The sequence below is a fragment of the Anser cygnoides genome, chromosome 23 (assembly GCF_040182565.1).
Source record: "Anser cygnoides isolate HZ-2024a breed goose chromosome 23, Taihu_goose_T2T_genome, whole genome shotgun sequence".
In the NCBI taxonomy this organism is placed as follows: Eukaryota; Metazoa; Chordata; class Aves; order Anseriformes; family Anatidae; genus Anser; species Anser cygnoides.
Genome location: NC_089895.1, coordinates 2,967,322 through 2,992,648, shown reverse-complemented (window position 1 = coordinate 2,992,648; position 25,327 = coordinate 2,967,322). Strand labels below are relative to the sequence as shown.

Genomic DNA, 25,327 nt, shown 5'->3' with positions numbered 1-25,327 from the left:
TGTGCTTGGGATGTTGGGATTCTGGGCTAGGAAAACGGGAGGTTGAGAGGCCAGGGATTTCTGGAGAGAAGGCTAAGCAGAGGTGAGACTGTGGGGATATACAGTAGGCAGCCAGAGTGGTAGGAAGGGTGGTAGGAGGCAGAGGTTGTGAAATACTGGCAGTGTGGAGAGGGGGGCTGGATTGGGAAAGCAGGAATGTAAGATATGGGATGGGGGGAGACCTTTGCAGATCTGCAGATCAATACGATATGGTAAGCAATAGAGTTCCCAATAGTGCACCAGTACTTCCAGGATTATGTCCTTACCCACAAAATAATGCAAATACTAAACTCTGTTGTGCAGGCACAGGGTTCTGGGATAGCTTGTCTCCCATTCCTAGAGGCAGTCGTGCTTCTGTGAGGCCTCTGGCCAAGATTTAAGGAGATTTGTCTTCATACATATTGGTGAACAAGAAAAGGGGCAACCCCACATGTCTGAGGTGCACAGTAATTCACAAGAAGGAATTCTCTACCACAGTTGGTAAGGAAGGATCTGTAACTGATTTGAAGAGCTCAAATATGCCCAGAGAAAGGTAGCAAATCTATTCCTAAATGTCTCCTGCAACAGGCTTAAAAGATCCATTAGGTAAAAGGCAGGGATCCTCCACTCAGTGTGTGATAGCAGTGGAAGAATTTGCTTGGAGAATAATGTATGCATTCAGCAAAACTGGAAGCTCCTGTGTTGCTCACACTTTTACTAGAAGCTGGGATAGACACAGTGAGGCCATTCTTGTCTTGGTCTGTTTTTTTTTTTTTCTCTTCATAGCACTTGGAACATGTTTGCTCAGTCTGTGCAGCGGTATCTTCTGTTAACGGCTGGCTCCGGTGTGTGTTCACTTTTATATTAGTTCTCCTTTGGCATGAGTGATAACCACCAGTTGCTTTGATGGTAAAGCTGGAAGTTCAGTTCCTCTTTCTGACTGTATATAACCCTGATTCAAAAGTTGGGAAATCCAGCTTTGCTTAATTAAATATGGCACAGTAAATAATGCATCTGTTGCTTGTTTTAACAGAAAAGCAGAGTTCAGCCTTTAAAATGTAGCTCCATCTGTTTCTTGACAGCAGCATTAGACTGCCATCAGTGTTATTTTGCTTGTTTGCCTCCCCTTGGATTATTGTGAGATAGTTTTAGTGATGTTTCAGGATCAGGTGTTTCTTGCTGTCAGTACATTTGAAGAATTAATACTGAATCTTGAATGAGTGTAGTGCTGATTAATCATTCTGTGTAGTTATCAGCATGTCAAGGAATGACATCTCCAGATGTCTCCACAACCCCCAGGTGAAACATTTGCATGTGGCGTGAGCTTGCTTTTTGAGTGATTTGTAAACTTTGATTTTGGGTCTTTCATCTTTTTAGAACTCGTGTTTTCACAGCCCAGAATTTGTTCTCAGTGTGTGTCAAATCTGAAAACACAAGAGAAACTCTGCCCCTTCTTTTCTCTGTTAAAACCCTCGATTTCACAAATTTCCTGGGTAATGTCAGACCAAATGTAAGGACGTGGCTTTCCACTTTTGCTGGTGTATTGCATTGGTTTGTGCAGAACAAAACCATGCTGCTAAGAAGAAGAAAATAAGAGCCCAGAATTTCAGTGCTTAGATGGTCAGTCTTTGAAACACTCTGGGAAAAAAAGTGTGATCCTGAAAATCTTCCTATTCATTTTTTCTTTCACAAAAATTTAGTATTCCCCTAATTTCTTTCCGTTGCTTCAGCAGAGGAAAACTCTTTTTTGTTTCTGTTAGTAGATAAACTTTATAACTCTCAGCTTTTACATGAGGAGAACCAGATTGCCAAGAAAGGAACCGTTACCCTGAAAGTCTGTGATGAAACTGGGAACTAATCACTCCCACTCCTGTGGTTTAACCACATGGCTAGTCTTTCCCAAGCAATTTTATTTTCGATTTTGAATTAGGATAAATACAATTGGAAGCTTTGGTGCTTTTTCAGTTTCCCTGTTTTACTTCCTAGACGTATACACAGAGTGCTTTTCAGTTGCAGCAATAACATTACAATTGCGTGAGTGAACAAATGTAAAAATTTGCACAAATAGTATTTAACAAGGAAAAGTTGGGCCTTGTCTCCTCATTATTTTGCACTGAGTAACATTCTTTTCCTTTCTAGTAGTATAGATCCAGAGTTACTCTGTTGAATTCCCTAGAGTTTGTCTGGATTTGTATTTGTGTAAATGTGAGCAGAACTTCTTGTTATCAGAAGGAAGAAAGATGCTCATAATATCAGTAATCTTCTGAAAGGGTGTATTTATTCCCAAAGTAAAAAATCAGTTGATATTGGGAGCACAGTAAGATCATAAGTAATTTCCAGTAAATGGCAGAATAGTGTTTCATTCTGAAACAGCTAGTTTATTTGGGAGCTGTTCACTGACTTACAGATGAACTTCATGGGTTAAATGCTTTGCTGCAATAAAAGAACCTGGCTGCAGAAGACCTGCCTGTCAGTTCACACATGCAAAATATCTGAAAGTAGAACTTTAGTGAAATGACAGGGCTCCGCAAAAGCCTCTTTTAGCTCTCGCTTTGGTTCTGTCCTATGCTTGGATCTCTCGCTGTGTTAAGTACTTTACACTGAAGTTTTATTTAGCATCTTCTACCAAAAGTTTACAGACTGGAAATTGTTGAGTGCCTTGGTATGCTTGCTGTTTTGATTCTGTTCACGGTTGAGTAGCATCTTCCAAAAACAGTGAAAACTGGATCTGATGGGTTTGTTTTAATGAACAAGCGGATCTTGAATAAAACACCTAGGCTGGAATACAAAGAGCACCATTAAAATGCTAAGTCTGATGCTCAGAAGTTAAGAAATGCTATCATTAAAATTTCTTTGCACATATCCACTCCTTCTAACACAGTTTTTATTCACAGTATCCAATCAGTCCAAGCTTCCCTCATCAGTTGTCTTCCTACCTAGTGAGCTGGTCTCCTTCCTCTCCAGTCCCAGTTGTGAGTTTCTTGTAGTCTAACTTTTTTTTCATCCCTTCAGTTGATTCTGTCTGAAAGCAAAGGAGACAGTCTTCGTCTTAGTTTCAGTTCCTGATCATATCCTTGTGAGGAGAAATTACTATAAAGTTTTGCTTCCGAAACCCCAGGTGGGAATACAATGATAAGATGATGTTGTGCTACAGCCGACTTTGGGAGCAGTGAGAGGCTTAAGAATGCTTAGAGAAGGAATTTTGTTACAGATCTCCCTACTGAAAATCAAATACATTCACCAACATGAGGTATAGGGGGTATCCTGAGGCCTTTGGTTGATCAGTTCTTGGCAGGCTTTCATGGCTTCTCAAAAGGTACATTCCTGATACAGGAGTTGCCTCGTAACAGGGGAAAGCAAAAATTCAGATTGAGGCAAATGTCTGCTTTGACAGCGTTCTGCTCTCACACTGCAGAATTTGACCAGCTAGTATGTAGCTGAAAAATGAGATCTTGTACCAGATGAAGCTCAATACCAGACTCTTGAAGAATAACCATGCAATCAATGTCAAGTAATGTAAGCCTTGAGTGTGCTTCTTTGACTATAACTGTAACTATTTCAAGTAGACTTTTTACGTGGGTTAAATTATTATGAAATAAAGGTGGGAATTTACTGCAGCCTGGCTACTTGTTATTAGCTTTGTGGGTAGACATTCTATGCATTTAGAAACTTGCTAACTAAAGGCAAGTACATGCTTATTTTCTTGCCTTTTACTAGTCCTTTCATGGAGCAGATGGCTTTATAGAAGCCTTCCTGCACTTTGTGTGAGATTTATAGAACTTCAGAGAAAGATCTTGATACGAGTTAAGACAGCTAAAGTCAAAAGCTGATGCTTGTGGATTTATTTGTATCAGTGCCATGGCTGTGGGGGTGGGAAGAGTGGCCCAAATCAACTGCTGGTGGGTGTCATTTTGGTTAACAGCGCTAGGGAAGCATGAAGAAAGGACTTGAAAGGTCTTTGAAAGGCTTCAGCATTCACATGATAGTACCTGTCTGATCCTTATTACCCGCTGCTGTATTTAGAGCTGTAACAATCAAGTGGCTGTCTTGTCTGGATCACGGAAAATTCACCATTGAGCCTCTTCGTTTCTAGCAAGGTATGGGAGGAAGGGCATAATTCAAATGATATTCAAATAATACCATCTCTGTCAAGAGCTTTCTCTGTGGAGAATGACAACATGTAAACCTACCGCTAGCTTTCAGTAGCTGTAGTCAGAATTACTGAAAGTACAGACATGATGTGATCTTTTTTCTAAGGTTGTCTCTCTCTCTCAGCCAGCCTGTGGGCATAGTAATTCTGTGATATGGTTTTGGTTTCTTTCATGGAAGCCAAGTCTTTCCTGAGAGCACTGAGTTCTCTGTCAGCTCTTCTCATGTTTCAGTCTGACTCAAAATGCACTTTAGTTTTGAAGCTACTGTGCACCAGAAAAAAAAGATAGACATTTTACATAGACTCTTTTTTCTTATATTAGTTATTTTATCTCTCTGTATAAAGTAGTAGAATTAGTTGAGAGGACAAAAATGGGGTTATAAGTTTTCGTGACCACATCAACTTTATATAAATGACATTTGTAAAAGACATTTGATTGAAAAGTAAGCCATGTTACCATTATTCAGATGATCTGTGTGACACATTTTTAGCTGCTTATTTTTTTGTTTCAATCAAAGTTCCAAATGAGTCAACTGAATCAAAAAGTAAATGCCCAGGTTGCCCAGAGAAGCTGTGGATGCCCCATGCATACCTGAAGTGCTTGAGGCCAGGTTGGATGGGGCTTTGGGCAGCCTGGTCTGTCGGGAGGTGTCCCTGCCCATGGCAGGGGATTGGAACCAGGTGATCTTTAAGATCCCTTCCGACCCAAACCATTTTACGATTCTATGAATAAACTTACAGATGTATGATATTTTGCAGGTAAACACTGAGTCCAAATCTGTGTTAGCAGAAATGCAGAAAATTTGACATTTTAGGCATAACGATACTTAGCGACGTTGTTTCTTAAAGGCCAGAGCGTAGCACAGCCATATATTGTACTATTTAAAATGAGGATATGTTCATGTGGAAGTGACTGGAATGAAAACTAGGGAACATAAATGAAGTCAATGGGCTTTGCATGTTAGGGTTTATAGATCTTGGCTATTGCGAGACCTCTTGCAGTAAAACTAATATCAGCTGAGAAAATTACTTTTTCCCCCAGAACAGCTAGGTTCACTGCTTTCTGGAGAACTCTTCCAACTGCTGTGTTGTAGCTCAGAGTCAGCAAAAACAATTACTGTCAACAGTACTTCTGAGCTTTCCTCATCAGGAATTGGCCATTTCACATAGGTACTTTTTGACATTGTATTCTGTAATTAAAAAAAAAGTTACTTTATTGCTTGGGAACAAAGACCAGGACGCATCTCCTTCCGTTGGTTGTACATGAATTGCCAAGGAATTTCCTGTGCTCTGCAAGAACACAGCTGATTGGGACAAAAGTCCCCAGTTGCAAACAAACAAGAACTTGTGTGTTCTCCTTTTCTTTTAGGATGCTAGTTTGCATGTGTGTGAAACTCTATATAAAGCAAGAATGTTAATTTCTTTTTCTGTTACTTTTACTAGAGAACAGAAATGCTGTGAGACTGTCCATCCACTGAGGCTACAATTACTGAAATGACTTGGGATTTCCCCTATGCATTGGGAATTTATTATGACCCCATCTCATTACAACCATGTTTTTCCTGCTGGGAACTCTTGTTTTAAGTCACTGCTACATTTCAACAAGTATATAACAACAGCTCCCATACCATCTTTGTTGATCAAAATAGACCAAGGTAAATGGCTAAATCCATGTAACTTTGCAGATCACGTTATCAGAAGCACCTGCAATGTATTCTTTACATACTGCAGAGTGGTTTCATTAATGAGACGTAATTAAATGGACTGATGACTATTTAATACAAAACACAGGGGAAGCGTATGTGCAATAAAATAAGGATCAATTCCAGATTGGCATAGGGGGATAGAATACTGCAAATGTGTAACGTACTCAACATAAATGTTGTTTTTTTAACACATTCAAACAAGTTCAGATGTCAGCTACAGCTAGCTCAAACTCTAATTGCTTGCTTACTAGGTGATGTTTCTCAATGAGATCACGTTGTACCAGCATTGCCCTCCCCTCCATCTGACCTCTTTGGGCTACTGAATGACTTCTGGGGAAGGTTAGTATGTTGGCTTCACTTATAATGCCTAAAATTCTTGGTATCTTGGATGTTCGCACTGTGTTTTTACCACAGTGCTGCTTTACCACAAAGAAAGCTCTCCAATGGCTAAAATGCATACATAGATCAAGAAAGGTGTCAAGAAAGTCATTCTTTGTGCCTGGTTGCTTTCCTTCCTTTTGCCATGAGATTCTTTGTTTTTTATTTCTTTGTTCTCTGTTTTACCTTTTTTTTTTTTTTTTTTAAGTATTAAGCATTTCACCCTTTACTTGTACCTGCTACGGTATGTAGCGTGCATCCAAATGAACACTCCCTGTGGCACTGCTGAGACTTCGGGTGAAATTTTAGGGTCTGATTTTGTTTCATCTGGCGAAGTAGCAAGACTTGAGTGATTTTCATCAGCACATTGTGTTGCTCTAAATAGCAACCCTGACAGACACTGAAATACAGATTTTAGACAAGGTTATTTTGATGTGTCCTCTTCAATTCAGTGGTCTCCTTTATCTGTGTCTGACTGTTTAGAAATGATACTTCTCGGTGTTTTTTCACAGCTAGATATATATTTAAAAGCACAGGGAATTATGCTAAAAGTACAGTGTAAGACTAAAATAAACCACTTCAAAATTAGAAAATGTCAGTAGTACTATTGTTTGAGCATGTGTGTAACAAAGCTATTTCTGTGTTATTCTATTACCACTTCCTTCACTGGGCTTTCTCTGTTAGCAAAATGAACAGAACCCGCTGAAGGAGTGTCTTGGGCATGTGTTGGAGACTTTTCCTCGTGGCATTTTCCTCTCTGCATTCTTTTGCTCCATGAATCAAGTGACGTTTAAGTAAGCACTGACCTAGGGGACCTTCTCCGCTTCCTCCCACCTCATCTCCCCACAGCATGTACAGATGACCAACACAGATCAGATAACCTCGTGTGGAAATTAAACTAGCTAACAGAAAATGCCAACCAGCCTTGTCTTTAGCATTTCTACCTTGAACACCTAAAACAAGAGGAGATTCAGTTGCTGAAGACAGATGCTTGTAGTCAACCAAGCATTATAAATAATAATGGCATGCTCAAAGGGGCTTTTCCTTTTTTTTTTTTTTTGTGATTGACGTTGTCCTCTGATAGAAGGACAGAGAAATGGGGCTTGTTTGTTTGCTTTGTTTTGTTGTTTTCTTTTTTTTTTTTTGAATACCATAGAGGATTATTTTCTAGGAAATCCAGGCAACATTTAGAGAATGGTAGCGTGGGTTTGTTTTAAAGCAGAGGTGCTTCTTCCAGTTACTGATATGGCTCTGTTTGGAAAGCCCCTTTCATTGTGTTTGAGATCAAAACACATCAAGTCTGAAATGAATGCATTTAGATTAAAATACATGCAGGTTGGAACATTGCTCTTAAACACAACCTCTTCACCCTTTTCTTTGTTGTCGGTTTTATTCCCGACTTGTAATTAAATTGTATGATATAATAGCCTTACTGAAAAGTCAGCAGCAACAGTGAGCACTTTCCACTTCCCATTCTGAGGATGGAAGCTGGGAAGCCTGCTTTCATTTTGGACATATGGGATGGGTTCTCTCTTGTCTGAGGTCACTGATTTCCCACTGCAGCCTTTCCCTCAGTGAGGGCATTGCTAGAGTCCTTCCTCTTGTATCCAAGTCATCTACTTCCATGAAACCTTGCAAAACTTAGTGCATCCTCAGCCAAATTTCATTGAAGTTATCCAGTGGGTTAAAAAATTACTGACATGGTTAAAAAGGAGATGACGTGAATATTCTTAAAATGCTAGATATGCTCAATTCAGTTGTACCTTTTTTTTTTTTTTCTGGAAAACAGGCCAGGAACCCTTCTGTGTTCCCAGTTCTGGGAAAATATTTCAGATGTGGATTTTTTGTACTTGGATACTTTGCGTTTGGATCGGATAGATTGACCTCAGCAGTACAACTTTACAGAGGCTAAAGTCAAGGGTGTGAATGGGGCTTTCCAGGCAATATCTTTCATTGGTTCCTGTCCTTTTGCTAGAAAAACTTAGAAAGGAGCTGATCGTGGAAAAAATAAATAAATAAATAAAACTCCCACCAAAAACAAAGCATACCAATTGCCCTGATTACTGTGTCATTTGAAACAGCACTTTATAAATTGTGAAAATTGCCTAATGGCATAATATTGCACAAAATATTTTCTAGCCCATTATTTAATTAGGAAAAAGAAGAATGTAATATTTGGACTTTTAAATATTTAGTTGTCTCTAGACTGCAAAGGTATATATACCACAATCAGCTTTTATAGGTAAGAGAGCTTAGAAATTTAGAAGTAAGCTGATAAAATGATGAAAGGTGGGTAGATCTAAAAGTGTGTGTCAAATACACAGCACTCTGAAAATGCCTCTTTTTTTGTAAGATGGTATTCTTGAGAAAGAAATAGAGGCAGAAGTTTAAAAAGAAAAGGGTTACAGCTGTGAGTTAAAGATATTTACATCATCCCAGGGTCCCTATGGAATGCTCTCACCCTTAGTATTCTGTTGTAGTGGCATTGAGGCAGCTTTAATAAAATCATCAATTATCCTACTTTCAGTCTTTTCTCATTTTTCTTTTTCTTTGTGGTGATAAGGGTGAGAAGAACCAAAAAAAACCATGGGTGTGAGAATACAAATTTTCATTGTTTTCCCAGGCACCTCAGAAAGGTTTTCAAGGCAGGCTGCCCTTTTTTGAAGTGGCTGACTTTTACTTTTGACAAAACTTTTAGGGCAGATAAGAAAGCTGCATGACACCTAAAACCAAATGAAATCTTCCCAGGCATCGGAGCCACGAAGAGCCGAAATGACAAGTAACAGTCCAAGGGTTGACTGTCAGCAGCAGGAATTGATCTCAAGTGGGACTGGATGCACAAAGATGCATTCTCAAGAGGTAGCTCTGCAGTATGTTGGTGTTTAAATTGCAACATGTAAAGCCTAAACCTTCACTGAGTTAACCCCAGGTGGTTGTGAGTTTTCACATGCTCATTCAAACAGGAACAAAATGACTGTACTGAACTACTGAGTGTGTTTCTTACTGAGAACTCTTTTGAGTCTTGGTTGCAGTTCTGAGAGTGTGGACAGGGCAGGGCTTGGACTCATGCCTGGCTTTGGGGAGGTGAAGTGCTCACTGAGGGCAGCCTAGATGACTCAGGAGTCCGTGTTTCTGCGCAGCCAGCCGCGTCCTCAGATGACAACCTTGATGCATGCAACTGACTCACAGAAACCCGACAGCTCTTGGGCTAGTGATTGACGTGGTTTTGTTTTGTGTGTTTTTTTTTTTTTTTAATATTTTTACTTTACTTTCTTGGGCAGCCCCTTCCTTCCAAATTGTTTTCTCAGCTTGATTGAGTCTCAAAGTCTGTCGCCTGCATGTCTTGAACAGCTGGAGTGGCTCTGAACTGAGAAAGCAGACACTGAGCAAGGCTGGACTGGATTCTGGGAAGACCGCAGACTTCAGGAGGAGCAACATGTCTGTCTGACGTGCGATGCTGGGAGCTCAGGAAAGCTAATGCCACTGCAGATGGCTTCTTGCAGCCTTGTACCGGGACTGTGGCTCCTGCTGCTTCTCCAGGATATCCAGGGAGCCCCACAGGTAAGGCAGGGCAGTATCAGGATCCTACAGCCCTGCAGGACTAAAGAGGACCTGGGAGAGATTTGGGGGAACCCTGGGATGCAGGGCAATTCTGCCCACTACCTGTGTGCAGGGTAGTAGGCATCTGTAGAAACAGGCTTTGTGCAACACAGGGTGATAAAGGTATAAAGTAGAGGTGTCCCAAAGCAGCCAGGAGAGTTTGCTCTCTCTGGGAACCTTGCAGGCAGGAGCAGGGGATAGAGCTCTGATTTGCATGTTTTTCTTGGTATTGCTAGTGTTACTGCGCCTCCAGGCACATCACAGCTAGGAAATGAGGAAAGATTTCATATAGGGATGGAGGACTGCCCTCATTTGTTTTGGGTGAATCACTTTTACTTTTGCCCAGAGGGCCAGGTGCTCTCAGGCGCATTCCCTGCAGAACTTGGCTTGGCGGGCTTTTGCTCTGCTGCTGTGAGTCAGGGCTGGCAAAGTGAAAGGTGTAGAGGCAAACAAAACAGCAAAATACCTTCCCCTTTACACCCACCCACCCCTCTGACACTGACTTCCCCATGAATGGGCTATCAAATTGAGATAAAATAGACATAGCCCACTAGTCACACTCAGCTGATGCTGTAGGTGCAAGCTAGGTCCCTGCTCAGATCATATCGTCTCTTGTGCATTTGCTCCCCCCTTCCACCCTCCTTACCCCTCCTCAGCTTCCTCCCCAGTGGATCGTATGGCAACGAGCCCTTGGTGCCTGGCATAAATCCAGGTGGTTTCCGTGGCTGACACTTATGCATGCATGAGAAAAAGAAAAAGGTCAGTCACAGAGGCTCTTTGCATAGGTAAAGTCAGTAGGTAGCTAATTGCCTGCTGGGTTGGATCCTGAGATTGGCCTTTCCCTTGCATTGGAAATATAAACGTATCCTAGCTTAAGACACTTGTCTGTGTATTGTAAATGGATGATATAGGGCATCACATGGGCTATTTCACAGGAGATTTTTGACAAGAAACTGACTCCAGTTAGATCTTTGAAAGTAACCAAGTCTGCATCCTTTTCATAGATGTTTGAAAAGGCTCCTCGTGACTCTTTTGGTAAGAGTAGGAGTTTGCCCTGGTGTCTATAGCCGTAAATTCCCCTCCCACATGGCAAGTTTGCTCTACTTTGCTCTGGTTTATCTGCCCTGCCACCATCTCCTTCCTGAAGTACATCAATCCCTCTGTTCTACAGGATTACAGCCTGCAGTCCTTACTCATCTGACAAGTACCTAGGAGGACATTCTGATGAACTTGTCTGGTCTGCTGAATGCTAACTGCTTTAGGAGAAAGGTGCTAGAAAAAAGATGGCATTTGTGCATTTGACATCACTTTGGTGTATTGTTCACTAAATGAAAAGGGCAGAGAGAAAATTTGGGTTTCTAATACTCACTGTCAACTTTTAAACTCACAGCAAAATCATCAGTTATCTGGAATAAGCATGTAGATCTTGCTGGGATAAGCAGTTGGCTTCTCACTGTCTTTATTGCATCAATCACAGCAAACTTGGCTTTTGCCGCTAGTGGAGTACAAGTGATACTGTTAAATGCAAGCAAGTCACAGCTTACTGATTGTATTTTAAACCATATTCCACCTCAGATCAACCCGCAGTTTGGGATTTGGTTGTTTTAATTTTCAGTTAGCTCTCACTTGTTAATGTCTCTTCTGTTGAGCATGAAGCTTGACTACTTGAAGTCTTAGATTATCGGCTTCTTTCTTTCATACTATCAGAATTTGGTTAGAAGCTTGAAAGGGAGTCAACTGTTTTGCTACAGTATTAGTCAGTTCTAGAACAGCCAATACTGATAACTTTTTTTTTTTTACCGTAATATGCTCTCTTTCTGACTTACAGCTTATTTGTAGCAAGCTGATTTCTTGCTCTGCCTCACCATCACTTTTTCTCTATGAGCTCAAAAGACCATAAATAAATGAGTCAAACCTTATCCTGACTGAATTGTAGAGTAGCCCACTGAATTCAGCACCATCTTTGCAATGGCCATTATTTAAATTGAAATAGCAAACATGTTTGTAGTTTCAAGGATAGGGAGAAGACACCCAAAAAGTATATTTTCTAAAAGAAATTCTCGAAAACAAACACTGAAAAAAGCAAATGCTTTGTATAAAGTATGTTTGTGGTTTTTTAATTATTATTATTGCGGGGCCTTAATTGGCAACATTTTAACGAAAGACAAAAAAAAGGCGGGGGGGGAGGAGGTGAGAGAGGGGTTGGCCTGGTGGGTCAGTGAAAGAACAAGGCCAAGGGATCCCTGGCCATCCCATCCCAACAGTCCAAACTGTTACGACTTGTAGTCTTTTCTTTTGGAAAACATATTCCAGCTCGTGCTATATCAGAAACCTTTATTTGACTGCATTCATAGAAGGATTCATGAAATTCAGTCTCTATCTCCTTCCAATTTAACAGGATGCTAAACTGAATTGAAGAGTTCCTGGCATTAGAGCAAAAGCAGGTACAAGGTACTAACCTGGTATAGACACATGGCTTGTTCAAATTTGTTCCAAAAATGTGAACGGATTAACATTGTCGTGGCAGGCTTTCTGCTGCACTAGCAATTGTTTACTATAACAGCTTACCTTCTTGTTCAAATATTTAGCTGTTCTTCTACAACTGGCGTGAAGACACAGTAACTCTACACTGTGTCCTCAAGTCCAATCCAGATCAAAACAAGTCTGAGATAGTAGATCCAGAAATAATATCCTTGAGGTTTTGTGTTACGGGCGTGTGCAACAACAGTCACGCAAAGGGGAGGCCCTGCTCCTGGCTACACAATGCCACCGACTCTTCCGCCCTGAGTGAAATGAATGTGCAGCCACAGGGTGCATTGTTCCAGTGCAGTAACCTCCTGAAAATCCAACTTCACCAATTCTAAAAGCAGTTTTCAATCAAATCAGCTCCTAGAACTGTTTCGTGCTCTGAAAACATAGTTGGTCTGCCTTAAACAGTCAAGGAGTTAGAGGGGAAGGAAAACGTGTGTAAGAAGCAAGAGAGGAAGTGGGATTGCATCCTGGGACGGCAAAGAGATTAGCAGGATTAGCATAATTGCAGTAGACACGTATTTCCACGTTGCTGGTCCATTCTTAGCACAGATCCGTTCGTACAGTTTCCTTAGAAGCAGCAGGAAGGACAAAGACGGGCTCTCCATCAGTGTTTGGATTCCTCACCCACAGCCCCCAATACTGCTGTGATCTTTCTTGAATGTTAAAGTTTTAGTATTTTACATACATACTAAAAGAACTTTACAAGTAGAGATAGAGGTGTGATGGCTGTTTGTTTTTTTTCTCTCACTGGTTGATTTTACTCCCAGATTACAGGTATGGGCTAGACAGGAGGTAAGGATTTTAGGGATTCAAATGGCATACTTATATATATTGCTTTTTGACTGTTGGACAGTAATACATATCATTAGGATAAAATTCAGTGTTTCTTCAATGAACTGTTTGCTTCCATGTTTTTCAGGGAACACTAGAAGGTGTCACAGATACTGCCTTAAAAGGTGAAATTGTGCTAGGATTTTGAATTTCTCTGGGTAAAGATGCTGAGTCCTGTTTCTGTCTGTCTGGGGAAATACAATATTGCAGAATTCTGCCCTTGCAGAAATGAGGACAGTAACTTCTCTTTGTTTTGTAAAACTTAGTGGAGGTTTCCTTGATGAAGCAAAGCCACAACCTAGTTGCTGATGAATATGAATTATACCACATTCTTCGGTGTTTCTAGGCATTTCAGGAAAAGGGGGGAACTATCACATCCACATCTTTCCCACAAAATAAGCAATAAGAAACAAAAATGATTAAGTGAATCTCTTCTCACTGGCTAACTGACTATTTCTAAAGTTTTGGAGCCAGGAGAAATAGCACCAGAAATATATCAAAAATGTCTTCATGCTGAGATTTTTCTCGGCAAGGAGAGCAGTGAGAGCATATGCGCTTTTCTTTCCCATGTCATCTTCTTGAGCTCTGGTATGACAAAGCACCACTTTTTACATGAGTTTTTCCCTTTTCTCCTCACTGTCCTCATGATTCCTTCCCTTCTTTTAGGTGATGCCTGTTCTGATTAAGGCATGGTAAGAGGGACATTTTCTTTAAAATCTTGTATTGTTGGCTACCATCAGCTCAGTCACAATTCTGGAAACCCAGCTGAGCAGGCTCTCACAGCTGCAGCTCTTGGTAACGCAGCTCAAAACATGTCTAGCCTCAGTATGTATGCTGGGGAGATCAATGCTGCTGCCACTGGTGGGAATTTTCCTCAGAATTTCCCTCACCTAAAAAGAACCAGTATGTGCCGTCACCAGATTCCTTTATAGCTGCAGTGTAACAGGACAACTTCTGAGCAAATTGCATACCCGTTTTGGACTGGGCAGATGGTTTTATGTTTCACTGGAAAAGCTTGAGAGAATACAAGGTATAAATTCTGCTGTAGCATACTAACATAGCCTAATAGGTGTTGGCCTCACCTTAGCAATTGAACTGCTAGCGTAAGCAGGGTAAGAAGTGTTTTCAGCTCTATTGGTGACTGACAGTATGCATTCTGTCCTGGAACAGTGAAACAAGCATGCAGTAAGTATTTTGCAGCCCTTACAAATTTGGATGGATTTGGTGGGTGAAGTCTAGTCTTCTGCCATTAAGAAGTAGCCAATAGTTGAGAAACGAACCACCCCTTCTGCCCCCAAGAACCAAAAAAAAAACACAACAAAAAAACCCACCACCACCAAAAAAAAATACACACCACCACCAAAAAAAAAAAACAAAACACCACATCGGTCCTATCACTTTGAATCTTCCTGCAGAGTGACCTAAGGATTTAAGATGCTGGTCAAATCAAGAACATGCAGCTTTTCAGAAGTACTGAATCACGAAGGGAGAGAGACTGGTAAAGCTGCAATCCAGAATCCCCTGTGCTTCTTGTTGAATTGTTTCCAGCGATCTCTTCCTAATTTGAGCTACTGAGCTCATCAAAATCTCAGAAGTCAAACAAGCTGACTTCCTACTGCAAACTTGCACCCTAACTGTAGAAGAGATTTAAGACGTGGTATTTCACATGTGGGAAGAGTAGTTACAGGTGGTGAAACTGAGGTAATTTACATATTCAGTCACTGAGTGGGTAAATTACCTCAGTTCAGGCCTTTTGCTACCCACTAATAATGCATATTTTTGTTCCCTTTCTACACAATATGTCTAGCTTGCTATCTTTCATTTTGGTTCACTTATTACTCTGACATTCACTGCACACAGAAAAATAAAACGATTACATTATCTTTTTATGGCTGACATTTCTTTACTTTTTTCCCAAAAGTAGCCTAATCTAATCTAGTAGCCTAGATAGCACCGTCATTTTATGGAAGGCTGACATCTTTTGAGACCTTGGCCCTTCACCTCTGCCATTCCTTCAAGGCATGTTTTTGGGCACTGAGTTGTTTCATTCCTCCACAAACTCATGGGAGTTTAGGGTGGAGAATGGTCTTATGGCAAGATTTTTTTATTCTATATGATGCATGAAAACTTGAAATGGAGCTTACGAAAGACATTGTGCAGGTAGCTATGAATTAGAAGTGGTGGGCTCAGAAGGTGGTTTCTCAGATGTAGAACTGTACATGTTATGATTTGTTAAAATGACCTTTTACAGCAGAGCACCTTGGTATTGCCTCGTACAGGTGGCTTCAGAGCCGTGCTTGTAACTGGATGCTTCACAGCAGCATTTGTTGTGAAGCTACAGGTGTTATGGAGTATGTTACGGAGCATCTAGTAGGCTGTAGTATATAGCTGCCCTCTTGTGGAAAGAAAAAAAGTGTTGAGGACTTTCATATGTATATTTACATAGTTGTGCAGTAGTTACGTGTAATTCAGGCAGTAGTTTATCACAGCACTAGCATCAGGGGAAAATTAATAATCGGGATTTGCACCACGTTACCTAAGAGCAGCATCTTGTCCTCAGCTTGGGATTTCAGTATTTCAGACAAGATCCCTTTTTAAAAAGCAGCTCTTCAGTCACACTTGTACGCAGAGATTATTCCTTTGACCCCCTAAAGACGCAATTAAATAATCTGTAAGTTTATATGCTGTAGGTTTATATGTTTATATCATTCAAGAATTGTGTCCCCATTCTGTTTTAAAGTTCAGCATCATTTGAAGGCAGAGTTGGTTTTCTAAGAGAACCAGGAAGAGAAGATCGGGTTTTTGTGGTGGTGTTTTACAGATCTTAAAGAGAAACTAATCCAGGATAATTTAGATATAGCGAGGATGCTGGTGTTTCTTAATTTTTCTTTATAAACCTAGTCAGTCCACTTCATACCCCTGAAATGACTCCTAAATAACCCCGTGTCTAAGTGTGACTGGTCTCATTGTGTCATTTCCTGTTATTTAATTTAGTCTTAGATGGCTGGCTAACCGGGGTGCTTCTACACACAGATGGAAGGAGATTCCACTTCCTTTTCCTATAGTCTGAGGCTTCCTCTTCAGAAAAGACAAATACAGGGTACACATTTGTAAACTTGACTTGAGTCGGGCTGAGCAACCAGACCTCTGCTATTTCCCCCGTGCAGTAAGGTAGAAAAAAATGCTTTGCAGGGAGGCTCTGTGGCCTAGTGGTTAGTGCACAAATGCGAGGCAGGATTTCTCAGTTCTGTTATCAGAGCTCAATGAAATTTAATGGTTTCAATGTGTTTCTATTTCTTGTACTTCTGTTAATTTCCTCCTCAACTGAAAGTTCCTGTTTTCTCATACAACCTGGGGCAAGTTATTTAACTTTTTCCTTTTTTTTTTATGGTCCAGCCATGAAAAGAACAGCGCATTAAACAGGAGACTATGGTTTTGAGATCAGTTAGTAAGATTCTACCTGGCATACAAAGGCACTAGGAGGCATTAGGTATTCTTTTTGAGGCTGGTGGGAAATTCACCTTCAGAAGGTGGGATGTACATTTCTTAAAATATTTGTTAACTGTCCTACCAGTATCCTGTGGGAAAATCTCTGGAGAATCTGCTGATTCAGTCTTTACAGAAAAAAGTTGCCATTTACTTCTAGCAGCAAATAATGAAAATGAAATTATCAGATAACAATGTTTGTAGGGGATTATTAGGGGAGATGCCAAATTCAAAAATCAGACTTTCTCATCAGAAAACCTGTAGTGCTGTAATTTCCCACAGTACCTAGTCACCCTGCTGTATGTAAATGAAGCCTTATTATCTGCTTTTTGGTACAGTTCATAGCAGAGTGATTTTTTCTAAGCTAATATTAGAACTGTTGTGGCTTTTTTTATTTTTAATCTAAACAAGTATCAGTTATGTAATCAAATTGAAGGTTGCTCCTGAAAACCTTAACTCACAGAAGTAGTGGGATTAATTATTTGAATAAAGGCTTCACTGTGTGAATAAATATTTGCAGCTTTATTACTAAGGCAAAAACCACTTGTTCTCAGTGTAGGATTTATCCTTTTAAAAGGATTTAAAATATTTTATTTTTTTATGAAAAGTGAAAGAATTTATTGGTTTACAGTAAACATATCTTTAGATTGCTAAACTCAGATGCTGTGAGTGGATAAATAACTGAACAGAAAGATTTGTTTGCTGCATTGATAAATAGCGTGAAAGCAGCTAAGCACAGTAGGGTAAACAAACAGGAAGAACTATGAAAACAGATTCAGAGACGCCTAGAAGTACAGATGCGTAGGGTTAACAAAAGTGACAGGATGTGTAGAACCAATATACAAACAACTGTAAATTTAAAGAATTAGCTTTGTGGGTTACAGACAATTTAGCTAGCCTTAGATGATGTTCACTATGGCACCACTTCTCATTTCTGTGCAGAGCTGGAAATCTAATACAGATATTCGGGGATTTTTTTTTTTTTTATTTTCTAAAAAGTTCTTAAGTCAAGATGGGATCATTTTAAGGACAGTGGTTTTTAGCCTTTTTTCATTTGTTAACTGCAACAAGGTTTCTAAAGGAGAGGTGGACTGCTGCACAAGCTTATCTTGGTAATCTTTACTATCTTGTACCTAAGTTTCAAAGAGTGTCTAGAGCATTGGCTAAAAACCATTTTGGTAGGACAATGCCACTACACATTTTGTTGCATGAAACAAGGAGTTAATTTCTCAGTTCTGAAATGCTTGATGAAAAGGTTGAGCCACAGTATTCGTTCCCTATGTTTGAATCACTTTCAGGGACAAGCCTGCTAAGTGAAGATACATACTGAATTATTGCTAAATACACTGAATATTGCTATCTTTGCTGAACTTTATGGACAGCAGTTATCTAGATGTTTTGGAGGATCGTTGAATTGTCAAAAATCTGTAGACTTTTCCCTACCATTTGTAGTCACCAGAATTCAAGACCAGTACTGGGATCTGCCCTAATTGTTTTCTAATTGTGTCTTTTCTCTGTTTAAATTTCTAGCCATCACTCACCTCATCTGGTTCCTGTGATACACTCAGGAATTGGTTCTATGATGAAACTTTACAAAGGTGCTGTTACCGGTGCCCCTCAGGTCAGTATGTTTATGATTCAGTCAAATTAACATGGAGCCTTTCTCATAGGTGTAGTATGAACCGTGTATATCTCCAGAATTGCATTTTGACCCTGAAGTGCAGTTTGGTGAACCGTGATCTGGTGTGGATCCAGATGGGAATTTGTTCTCCACTTCCCTGCTCCTGTTCAGTCTACATTCAAACAGTCTGTAAATTGCAAACAAGATAACTTGCGATTATTATTTTTTTAATTGATTGACTTGACACTCAGACGTAGCTAGAAGTAGCAGATGTAAGAATTAATTTCAGTTTGCCTCAGGGTGTGAAGCAGCGTAATGATATTAGGCTGAAGATGTTTCTGATCAGAGACACAAAGTATAAAATGATTGTGCAGAAAATCTGTCATTATCCTCATATTCAAACCACTTTAGAAAGCATCTCACATGAGGAGTGGAACATTCACTCGTCAGGGGACAGAGTAAGCTTTGCCAGAAGCTAGCTGTGAGTCGGAGGCATGTGAGCTCAGAAGCAGGAAACAACTTAGTGAGACAAGGGTTCTGGAAATGTCTGAAACTCGGTGGGTGGGACATTTTATGGTACTTCACCATCATCAATCTCTTCTTTCAGAAATGTTTTCTCTTCTCTCTCTCTCTCTTCTCTCTTTCTTTTTTTGGAAAGGAAATTTTTGACATTTATGTGTGCTCTAATAATACAAAGAGGTTTGGTGCTTGGTTGCTAGCATTCGCATGCAGTTATATCAGGGACATCCTGTACTGCTTCTGGGCACATCACTAGAATCATTCAGAAAATGTATGAGAAAGCAAGACCAAGGGATGGAGAAACTGGTCCTGTAAAAGAGGAAAAGGGGCAAGAACTCTGAGCCAGTTCCAAGCAAAGAAGCTCTTTTCTCCTTCAAAACCATACTTTGCAAAATGTCCCACATGGTATGGTCTTGTGAAAAGCAAAGATCTGATCTGCATCTAGCTGTAAAGAGCTGTAATTCACAAGCATTTCACCTCTGCTTATTCTTAAAACTCATTTTTTTGCCACATCCTAATGTCAGTCTTGGACATCTCTTGCCATCCTCCAGGGTCTCCTCCACAACAAAAACTCATAATAATCTTTTATCATTTTAATCTTCCACTACTCCTTCAGACAATAACCCATTCATATCTGCTACTAACTCAACTTCTTGTTGCAAAGAGTAGCTTTTCTAAAATTCCATTTAATCAAAGTGAGCGTATTAGAGTCTTGATGCAGTCTGGCTTTGCTTTCCTTGGCGTTCCAACCTGCAGATGTAGAGCTTTCCATCTGAGCACGCTGGCTCAAGTGTAAGCCACATCATCTGTTTCAAAGTTCATTTCAAGCTCAATTTCAATGTAAACTTTAAACCAAACCTCATAAGATCATTCTAATCGATTTCTACAATTGCCACATTTCTTCTCAGGTGCTTAATTCTTCTTCAGGTAAAATGAGACTTCATACCTGGGACACCAGAAGAACACTATCTTTCTGTCATCACAGAACAGAAAAAAGCCCCCTCTCAAGGGGAGGAATAGAGACTTTCACATGAAATAATGATGTTCCACCTTACTTCTGTTTATTTTGTTTGTATTTTATCTTTTTATCTTTTGTTGTTGTTTTTGGGGCTGTTGTTGTTGTTGCTTTTGCTTTTAGAGTCTAAATCAGATATCCAGCTCCACCAGATAGTATTGCATTCAACACTGAAGATAATTTCCTGCTCACAGTTAACAGCAAATCCTCAGGAGTGAATGAACACACATACTCAAAAAAGGAAAACACTTGTTTCATCTGCTTACCTTCAGTACATTTTTCTGTACATACGATTGCAGCTGGTATTCCTTCTGCTTAGGCTTTGGTCTGGTTGTTGAGCTATTAACACAGTGAAGGACAGTACCAGAAGACATGAATGGGCAAGCTTCAAAGCTAATCTACCTGGGGCACACATCCCCCAAGAGAGTGGGAAATTTCCCGTTTCATGTGTACAGGAAGTCTCAAATGACTGTAGTTCAAGCTTTTGGGACATTGTGGGAGGAGGAAGGAAATAACACACACGTGGAGGTAACTTGCCTGCAGCTTGAGTGTTGAGATTGAAACCACTCCAGCAGTCAGCCCCAACCTTCAAAAGGATAATCTCAGGCAAGTAGTTTTGAGGAGGTATGAGCGATGTGTTTGAAGCTTGTCTGGTGGTATTTGTAGGGCCAAATATAGCATAGCTGGTTTTACTTATACTCCTACACCGTGCTTGCCAAAGCAAATAGTAGGTGAGTTATTTTCCTGCCAGGTCTTCCATCCCTGTGGTTAATTAACCCTTTATAACTAGGTGGTGTGGTCTGGTGCTGAAAATGGGATACATTTCTCTCTTGTTTACTACTCATGAAACATTCAACATTCAACTCTATCTTTATGTTGCTGCTTTAGCTTTTCCTTTTGCTTCTGCAGCTGTCACTTTTCCTTACCAGTGTGGTTTAACCTGGCAGGCAGCTAAGCACCACACAGCTATTCACTCACATACCCCCACCCCAGTGGAATGGGCGTGAAAACTGGGGAGGTTTCTGAACAGGTATCCTCCACAGTTTGCTTTTCTTTCTCCAGGGTATGCTAAAAAGAAAGCATGTCCCACGGACCCAGATGAAGACTGCATGAGATGTGGACCTGAGCAATATCTGAACGAAGAATCCCAAAAGCCACATTGTGACGCTTGTGTGTCATGTACAAAAGGTAGTTGGTTTACTTTTTATCACACATACTTTACCATTAGAGCCACTCTAAATATTCTCTTTATTAGTATTTTATTAATTTAGAATTTCCAGCAGCAAAGTTATCTGTCCTTGGCTACTGTTCTAGAGAGCAGAATGCTACCTTGCACATAATGAATACCATTTCTTGTTTGGCCTGGGACTGCCTGAAAATTCTCGCATCTAATGCCATCCAAGTCTGGTTTCTGCTTTCTGCCTTCTATTACAAACTATTGTCTACAGCTTTGTCCAATTGTTCGTGACTTAAATTGCCATCGCAGAGTGCCAGCAGCCCGTTCTGCTTCCCAAGCCTTTGAACTGCTGTTGCTCAGCTTTGCCCCCTGCTTTGCCTTTTCCTTGCAGGGTGATCCTTTGTTACTCCATCTGTTTCTTTCCTGCAGAATCTGACCTTGTGGAGAAAGTGCCCTGCTCCTTCAATTCTAGCCGCGTGTGTGAGTGCCGACCAGGTCTGTTCTGTCAAACCGCTGTTAAGTACACCTGCATGCGATGCCAGCAGCACACTGCCTGCAAGCCTGGTTTTGGAGTTAAAGTCAGAGGTAGGAATTCCTCCCTATCTAGTTTGTCTTTTCTGATCTTGGCCATAGTCCTGGACCTATGGCATTTTGGTTAGTCAGTCAGCAGTCATTGTTTTTATTCAGGCACCTCAACAACTGATGTTTCTTGTGAAGAATGCCCCCCTGGGACCTTCTCTGACCAAAACTCCAGCACTGACATCTGCAAGCCCCATACTGAGTAAGTCCATAGCTTTTGAAAGTGTTTAACTGATTAGCAGAAGCTAATAAAAGACCCGAAGGGACTTCTGTCACTTTTTGTGGTGCAAAGTGTACAAATTCATTTTAGAGGCAATGGGATAGCTTTGAGCCTATGTGCAGAGTTTTGAAGGCCCCTCGTTATGCTTGTTGCAGAGCTCTGTACTGAAGGAAGGAAGGAGTCTCCCCTGCCTCATTTTCAGCGCTCTGCATATGGTTAGATTATATGCACAAGTGATTTTCAGGTTTGCATCCAGGTTAAGAATCAGTGCCGCAGAGGTGAGAAGGAAGTTAATGACTTCCTGACTAAAAGCAATAAATGCACATGGTACAAAAATGACCAAAAGTGATGTTTGCCATACAGAACACCTTACCATAGATCAGAGCATTTTCTTTCAGCGCTGATACACTGTTCTCTCTTTCATTCCCTAGCTGTGCCAAGTTAAACAAAGTAGCACAAAGCAAAGGAAATGCCACACATGATCAGGTTTGCCTGGACCAATTGCCCACCTACCTCACCCCAGGCACTTTCTCCACCAGATTCAGCAATGAAACAAGTAACTCTGACCTACTGAGGCTTGAGGCGAACTTGGTCACTATTTCTAGTATTCTTTTAAGTGCTGCAACAACTGAAAACCCCAGTTCTACTCCCAACGAGAATGCTCTGGCTGGCACGCTTCCCACCTCAGACAAGGGGGAGACAACAACAGGAGGTAACGAAGATAAAGCATTTACTCTTTCTAGCATATTTTATTTGGATGTATCTTTAGTAAAAGCAATTTTTATATGGGAGCTTCCTGCAAAACCCTTATGACTTTTAAAATGATATCCATCAAACACACAGATCTACTGACAGTAGGCAGTGCTGACAGAAAAGGCAGTACTCTGCCTTTTCTTTACCTCTCTGTCCTCCCTTTCCCCTTCTGAACAGTAGGTCTTGTTTGGGGAGTGGTTCTCTCTGTGATGCTGCTACTTGTGGGCATGCTGTTGTTTTGGAAATGGAAGATTTGCAAGAAACGAATCCTCATCCTCAAAGGAAAACGTGAGTTTTTAAAGTTGTAACACATAGCATGCTGTTTAACCTCCAAGGACATGCCACCTGGGAACTATAATATCCTAAAATTTTATGGAGGCCAGTAGGGGAGACTATATTTACTAGCCCTGGTGAAGACAGGCCAAATGTTCTAGGCAATCTGTGCAGCATGTTGGAGAACCTTAGAAAAAGACTGAAGCAGCTGTGAATTTATGGAGGAAGATGCTACAAGCTGGGTGAGGAAATGGTAACCGGTGATTTTTTCTCTCAGTGCAGACACTAATATTAAATGATGCCTGAAGTCTTTTGCAAGTATTTTCTGCTTCCCAGGAGAGGGTTGGACTTGGAACCTGTTTACCGATTGTGACTCTGTAGCTTTGCGTAGAGTTGCACGTGGGGCGTGCCTGCATAACTACATTCCCTCTTTTGTAGAAAGCAGGATGTGCAATTTGTAGGTTGCTTGTAGACCTGTGGGTGTGGTAAAGCTGTTATAGTCCCTGTGCTCCACGATGAGTTTTGTTAAACGAATGTTTTATTTTATCAGCACATCTCACTTCACACAAATCCAGGATCAGATCTCACGGTGAGTGACTGACTGACCACAAATTGTAATACATATGATTAATGAATAAATGGCTAGTTTTAATGTGGGGTTTTAATTTATGAAACTTTAAAACATGGAACCAATTTAAGTCAAGCATATGTACCTGTAGACATGCGAAAGGCCAGTCCTGTGGTCTGTCCTGCGTAGGCAAGTACTGCTGTGAATGTGACAAGCCACTAGATGGCAATTTTTTCCCATTGTACCTGAGTGACTGGGTGATGCAAGCAGTGTGGGGAGACTTTGCTGGAAAAATGTCAGGTTCATTTCTGGGCACTCAAACCTGGGAAGGTGTGTTCCCAAAAACGAGACCTATACATATCTCCTAGATTACATACATTTTGCTTAATTAACTAATCCCCTCTTAGCATTGCCACTTCCACTGACTGCTCTATTCTCATCTATTGTGGTAGATATTTCTGATCACTGAACATCAGAGCATTTTTCACTCATTTATTCAGGAATATGATTTAACACCTCTCACATGAGCTCAACTTTCTCAAAGTGGAATTGTTGCTCCCTGGTTTGCTTTACACATTAGGAACTGTTGCTCTGCAGCATTATAGAGCTGGTGTTGAGAATAAAGGTGGCTGCATGTCAGAGCTAAATTAGTTAGTAGGCCCGAGCCTGTCTAGCTAGCTTCGTGGTATTGTAAAAGGATGCTGTACACTCCCTTCTTCCCACCTCCCTTCTTTCCCCAGTGTTCCCTTCCTCCATCCTTGCATAAAATCCCACCCTCTTTGTATTAATCTGACCACACAATGACTTGATGCAACTTGTTAATCCAGTAGAAAGCTATTCACTTTTTATTTTTTAATTTATTTATTTTGATAAGACAGTCTTCTGCTTCTTTAGAAAGGTTAATCAGTTCATGATGTGATTAGGTGAACACCAGTTTTGGTGTGTGGAAAGTGATAGGACCTCACATGGTTGGCAGCAATGTGTCACTGGTTCACCTCCCCCCTACCATTGAAGTGTGTCCTCTGTGGTAAAGGAAGAAAGATACAGGTGAGTTAGGCTGTAGAGTAGTTTAGGACGTGGGTGGGTGATATTTCAGAGAAAATATTAATATTCTTGTGATTGCTGTGAATTCTCTTCTGATAATTTTTCTTCTTTCCATTGCAGGTTCTGATCTGGTGAACGGTATTCCGAAACAGATCACTTTCTTTTCCAATGTAAATAGTTAACAATATTTTTTAAATGTTCTTTTAAAAAGTGCCAGCCTTTTTATTTGTAATTTTCTCTGTAACCTGTGATCATCTAGGTGCAGAGATGAGACGTACTAGGGATTGCTACTTTCATGTCTTGGGCTCCGTTTAACGTAGTGTTAAATAATGTGTTTCTGCCAGTTTTGCTTCTGAAGGGAGTATATAAATTTGGAAAATATCTTCTTAAAGTTTTTCCTGAACCAAATCCCTTCAAATTCTTACCTCCAGAATCTATCTTTCTTACTGATGTTATATTATTTGCTGAAAGGTGCCACTGAGCCTCAGCCCCCAGAATGCAACTGCTACTGTATTGCAGGGTAGCACACTCTACAACAGAACATACAGTATAAGACATGCGACAAAAAGTCAGAATGACAAATAAGCAGATTTACAAAGGTTCGTCAGCATCTAAATTGCAGACGAGGCAAGTGGAATTTACCAAAGCATCCACACAGGTTCAGGAAACTAGATTTCAGTGGAAGTAAGGTACATTCTTGCAAATCTCACCAAAAAAAAAAAAAATATCTGTGCATTTAGCTTAGGAATGCTATTTTTAAATATGGCCTTAAGTAATACAGGAACCTAATTCAAAGGAACTTAAGTTCCTCTATCTGTTAGGCACTTTGAATTTTTTTACTCCCTGTGACAGTGGTG

General features: G+C 40.5%; 1 protein-coding gene across 10 annotated transcripts in view; it reads left to right on the top strand.

Moving 5' to 3' along the window:
* TNFRSF8 (TNF receptor superfamily member 8) overlaps positions 1-25,327 on the top strand; it is a 31,219-nt gene that overhangs the window by 1,311 nt on the left and 4,581 nt on the right. For 2 of the 10 annotated variants that reach the window (XM_013187919.3, XM_048067680.2), the window contains 11 exons: positions 5,612-5,823; positions 6,126-6,213; positions 9,604-9,813; positions 18,232-18,322; positions 20,919-21,044; positions 21,463-21,618; positions 21,721-21,814; positions 22,264-22,544; positions 22,763-22,873; positions 23,409-23,447; positions 24,591-24,640. In XM_013187919.3, coding sequence (XP_013043373.2) covers positions 9,730-9,813; positions 18,232-18,322; positions 20,919-21,044; positions 21,463-21,618; positions 21,721-21,814; positions 22,264-22,544; positions 22,763-22,873; positions 23,409-23,447; positions 24,591-24,640 — 1,032 coding nt within the window. In that variant the 5' untranslated portion in view covers positions 5,612-5,823; positions 6,126-6,213; positions 9,604-9,729. Of the gene's footprint in view, positions 1-15; positions 5,339-5,611; positions 5,824-6,125; positions 6,214-8,950; positions 9,112-9,161; positions 9,488-9,533; positions 9,814-18,231; positions 18,323-20,918; positions 21,045-21,462; positions 21,619-21,720; positions 21,815-22,263; positions 22,545-22,762; positions 22,874-23,408; positions 23,448-24,590; positions 24,641-25,327 lie in introns of those variants that run through there. The other 8 variants (XM_048067681.2, XM_048067682.2, XM_013187922.3 and 5 more) reach the window with 8 other exon arrangements.